Source organism: Tetrapisispora phaffii, chromosome 6 (genome assembly GCF_000236905.1).
Source record: "Tetrapisispora phaffii CBS 4417 chromosome 6, complete genome".
In the NCBI taxonomy this organism is placed as follows: Eukaryota; Fungi; Ascomycota; class Saccharomycetes; order Saccharomycetales; family Saccharomycetaceae; genus Tetrapisispora; species Tetrapisispora phaffii.
The window spans coordinates 422,280-427,487 of NC_016525.1; the positions used below are offsets into that span (position 1 = coordinate 422,280).

Consider the following 5,208-nt stretch of genomic DNA (forward strand, 5'->3'; position numbering starts at 1 on the left):
TATATAGCATCATTATTGATTAAAGTAGAATTTAAATGTCAAAATTCATACAAAATATCCCCAATTATTTAAAATAGTATCACTTATCGTAAAAATCACTTCGATTTTTATAATAATCAGTCCGTTGAACTGCTTACATTTTCATCACTACTATCTACATTCATGCTAGTTACTTGAGCTTCATTAACCTCTGCATTTTCATTACTAGCGTGATTAGGTAAATCGTCATCAACATTATTTTCATCATCTATTAACATATCACCTTCATCTTCACTGCTGCTTTCCAATGAAGCTTCCAGATCACAACTTGACCTACAGTTAGGACAAACGAACTGTGGATAAGACATCATCACTAGACGTCTAATACAGTGGAAGTGCCAGCTATGTGAGCATGGTGATATAAAAATTGCCTGACAAGGTTTTATAGCAGATAAACAAATTGAGCAATCTTCTTCCTCTAATCCCGATGTTAGCTGCTGTAAATTTCTAATCCTTTGCAAGGCTTCCTTATTGAATGTATTTGCTTTTCTTTTCCATGACTTATTCAATTCTACTCTCATCTTCACACAACGGTAAATCTCTTCTGTACCACCACGGAAATCCATACCTAGTTGTAGTATATCTCCATCATTCAAGATTGTGTCCTTTGATAATGTAGATGCAGGGGAAAGTCTTTGATGGTTTAGAAATGTACCACTCGAAGACTTGGCATCCTTTACATACCAATTACCGTTTGAATCAACTTTCAAGCAACCATGAGTCCTGGACACAACCTTTGACTTAAACACGACGGGGTGATAGTTTTCAGGAACTTTTGATATAGCCTCTCTAACTCTTTCTGTGTAGCGGCCAATAACCAGTTGAGAACCTGGTCCTGCAGTCCTGATAACTGGATCAAAATACAAGCCTGGGTTAGAAGAACTGGAAGTATCAATGAAAGGCGTTAATCTAATACTAAATAATCCATTTTTGTCCTTACGTCTTCGAACAGAATCAACGTCGCATGCTTCTGGTGCTCTTCCATTTGGTGGTAAATCTAATTGTAGTAATGAGTCTGGATTTTCTTGATTAGCCCCATAAATATAATGACGTAGATTTCGTAATGCATCATTTGTATTTGGAAGGTCATTTATGCTGTTAGTGTTTGAATTATCAACCGGATTTGTGGAAACATTAGCCGTTATAGTATTTGAATTCATGTTCCCATTCAAGTTTGACAAGTTACTGCTTAGATTAAAAAAAAAATCACTTTGATTATTGCCATTATTAGAATCGTCATTATTATTATTATTATTATTATTACTATTATTGTTATCATTATTAGTATTGTTATTATCGGTTGATGTTAGTGACAACGATATAGGTAGCTGATAAAATTCATTTGGATTGACGCTAGATGCTGCATTATTACTGTTCTCATTATTTGTAGTAGTATTATTTGTCGTGTCATAACTAGCAGAATTACTTGCGTTTGTACTCAAATTAACATTGCTGTTATTTGCACTATTAGTATTGCTATTGTTTGGTCTGATTCCAAATGTGTTTAAGATCATATTAAAACTGGATCCTCTCCTTCTACCACTACTTGCTGAATTAGTGGAGTTATTATTAGCTGGGTTATTAACGCCATTTGTGCTATTGTTATTCCCTTGGTTTGTTTGAAAAGGGATGGGTGTTAACATATTAAATCTGTTAAAAAAATGTATGCAATGATATTGTAATGTATAGAAAGATCAAAAAAATAATATTTCTGAAAACAAAATGGAATAACTCTATGCAGTAGTTTAAATTAATATAGAGATGAACTTATGTACAATGTTATCTTGTATTTTAAAAATTGTGAACGTCGAAAAAAAATTTTGAATCTCTAAATAAGTCTGATCTTCTACTTGAACCTCTGATCTCCTATAACGATATAACAAGCAATATACTATGATACAATGCAATATCTCACGTTGTAATTTATATATTTAGAAGTTGCCACTTTTATAGTTATAACCTTTCAAACAGAAATAAATCAATGAGAAAAAATTGTTCTATTCTTGATCTAACTTACTATTGTTTCGTTCCTTAAAGCATAAGCAGAAAATATATAGAAAACAATAAACAATAATTAACGGAATGTAATAATTATACAATAATCTGAATAATAATATATCTACTATTTAAACAGTTTTAGAAAAGTGAAAAAATATATGGTATCTCTTAAATGTGAAACAAGTTAAAAGAGAAGTTATTACTGAATAGTTGTTACACTAAAATTTTATGGATAAGAATTGATTTGTTTTTCTTTAGCAGAGGGAACGAGAAATCAAGACGGGAAGTAATCATTTGAAATATTTATTAATTTAAGGCCTGGAAAAATTAGAAGATGGCAATCGCAAAGCAGTGATGCCACTTTCAGTTAAGTGGCAAAGTAAAGAATAGTAAGTAAAGTTCAGCCGATATACATGCTGCAATATGTACATATATGCCGATAAATTAAATCTTGGTTTTTTAAGTACAAGTGTTAGTGTTTATTTTTTTGATACTGTGATATATCGAATGATCCACAGGTGTAAGTTATCTTGCTCATGGTTCAATATTGCATCAACTGAGAAGTGGAAGGAAACGGCTGATGATGATTTTTATCAGTCCATAGTAGAAACTATATTGACATATATTATATTTTATTATCATATCAAACTTAAAAATGTATATACGTACACTGGGAAGAAAAAGAATATTTTAAAAAGGGGTTTAATAATATGCGAGATATTTCAAACTGATTGATCAACGATGGAAGCATTTGATTTAAAATCAATCATATTTGTAACTTTACTTCATTAGTTACTTTATAATTTACTTAAATGGGTTGGAGCTGATTTTTGCGTTACGATCTCATCATATAACAAAGTGGTTAAAAACTCACTGAAATGTTTAGCTGTTATTTCAGGTAAGAAGTATTTTGCAGCTGTGTCAAACTTATTTTTGTCACCAACTGGACTAGATTGTTTCAATCTACTAACCTGCTCCGTTAAAATCTTTGTTGTTAATTCGGGGGTAACGACTTCACCCGTGTCACTTAAAGTAACACCGTGCTTAACCCATTGGTATAATTGGCAACGTGAGACTTCTGCTGTTGCTGCATCTTCCATTAAATAGTTAATTGGGACACAGCCAGAACCTCTTAGCCAAGCCTCCATGTATCTTAACCCAATATCAAGGTTTTGTTTGATACCTTCAGTTGTTACTTGAAAATCTTGGATACTTGTGTTTGTTAAATCTGCTGAGGTGATCTTTGTATCTGGAATGTAATGAATTTGGTTTTTAGTTCCCATGTTTACAAACACTTCATGACAGATCGGTGCCAAAGCCGGATGTGCTACCCATGAGCCGTCATGTCCATTAGTCAATTCTCTGATTTTATCAGTTCTAACTTTTTGCATTGCTGCGTCATTTCTTGTTTTGTCATCCTTAATTGGAATCTGAGCAGCCATACCCCCCATTGCATGAACATTACGTCTGTGGCATGTATTGATCAACCTTTTAACATACGAATCCATGAATGGAGAGGTCATTGTCACTAAATCTCTATTAGGTAAAACATGAGTAGGTAAGTTTCGTAACCTTTTTATTGTTGAGAATATATAGTCCCAACGACCACAATTCAATCCTGAGGAATGATCTCTTAATTGATAAATTATTTCTTCCATTTGGAAAGCTGCAGGTAAAGTTTCGATCAATACAGTGGCTCTGATTGTTCCTCTTGGAATAGATAAATAATCCTGTGCGACATTAAAGATGTCATTCCATAATTTTGCCTCCAAATGATGTTCCATTTTTGGTAAATAGAAATATGGACCTTTCCCCAAGTCAATCAAAGCCTGTGCATTGTGATAGAAGAAAACACCAAAGTCGAAGATTGAAGCAGAGATTGGTTCATCATCGATGTATAGATGTTTTTCAACCATATGCCAACCTCTTGGTCTCACTATTAATGTTGGTAAATTTTGAATTTTATCTTTCAAACTATAATTTTTTCCATTAACAGAAGTAAAATTAATATTATCTCTAATTAAATCATACAAGTTTACTTGTCCATAAATGATATTCTGCCAAGTTGGTGATAATGAATCTTCAAAATCTACCATATAAGTATTAACAAATTCTGCATTCAAAGCGTTAATTAACATATTTCTTAATGGAGGACCAGTAATTTCAACGGATCTATCTATCAAGCCTGGACCTAAAGATTTCGGACCTTTCCAAGTTGGATCATCTCTAATATACTCTGTTTCCTCTAAAAAATCTAATTGATAAAGACCTGAGTCCAATTTTTTTTGTAATAGCTGTCTATTTGACAATAGTAATTTTCTCTTGGAATTAAAAGTTCTATGTAATAGGACAATGAACTCCAAACATTCTGCAGTTAAAATAGTCTGCACAGTAGTAGTTGAAGGGTGAAACTGTGGTTTATTATCAATGTCCACTAATAATTTAACGTTATTTAAAGATACTCTTACCATAGTGAGTGAATCAATATAGGTTGTTCTTTTTACACAATTTTTTTAATCTTGTTTATATCATTGGTAAACTTACAAAACTACGTTTACAAAGAAGTAGAATTAAATAAAGAAAACGCAAACCATATATATATATATATATATATTTAGCCGCCAGTAATTGTTGTAAAGCGTGTTAGTAAGATGAGAAAAGCAAGAAGAAAGCGACGTACAGATAATAACCAAATGACTTTTAAACAAGGTAATTAGTTAATTAATGGATGCAAAATGATGAAGTTTCTCCTTTCATCCGTCCACCACTGGACAATAACATCTCCTCCTAAAGCATACCTATCTGTACATATGTGTGTATAGATAGTCCGATTCTCGGTTCGTGACGCTGTTGAATGCACCAAAACACCATCCTAAGGCGCGGTTCTATGGTATATCTCCAAGAATGCATGATTATGTGTCATTGTCAAATCACTAATATATATATATTCTTTGTGTCATTTATAATTTAACCTTGTCAAGCAATCAATATAAACAAGTAATACATGTCCCTTGGGTAATAGGCCCCCCGTGATCACCACGTAGTAATTAATCAAAAACGTAAACGTGAATTTGTCCGAAATTAAAATCATCCGGTAATGTGCGTTCTGTTCTTTACTTTTGGCCCATTCCACCACACTCACAAAGAGCCATCGTAGTACAACGACCCAAG

General features: G+C 32.7%; 2 protein-coding genes across 2 annotated transcripts; both read right to left on the reverse strand.

Annotated features, from left to right (window-relative positions):
• Nucleotides 1-116: 116 nt before the first annotated feature.
• DMA2 (ubiquitin-conjugating protein DMA2) lies at nucleotides 117-1,682 on the reverse strand (the record flags this gene model as incomplete). Its single annotated transcript, XM_003686053.1, has 1 exon — nucleotides 117-1,682. One exon carries the CDS (start codon nucleotides 1,680-1,682, stop codon nucleotides 117-119), a length of 1,566 nt encoding a protein of 521 aa, XP_003686101.1.
• Nucleotides 1,683-2,834: 1,152 nt separating this feature from the next.
• MLS1 (malate synthase MLS1) lies at nucleotides 2,835-4,508 on the reverse strand (the record flags this gene model as incomplete). The annotated part of the gene is made up of 1 exon (XM_003686054.1): nucleotides 2,835-4,508. The coding sequence occupies one exon, from the start codon at nucleotides 4,506-4,508 to the stop codon at nucleotides 2,835-2,837; it is 1,674 nt and encodes a 557-aa protein (XP_003686102.1).
• Between the last annotated feature and the right edge of the window lie 700 nt (nucleotides 4,509-5,208).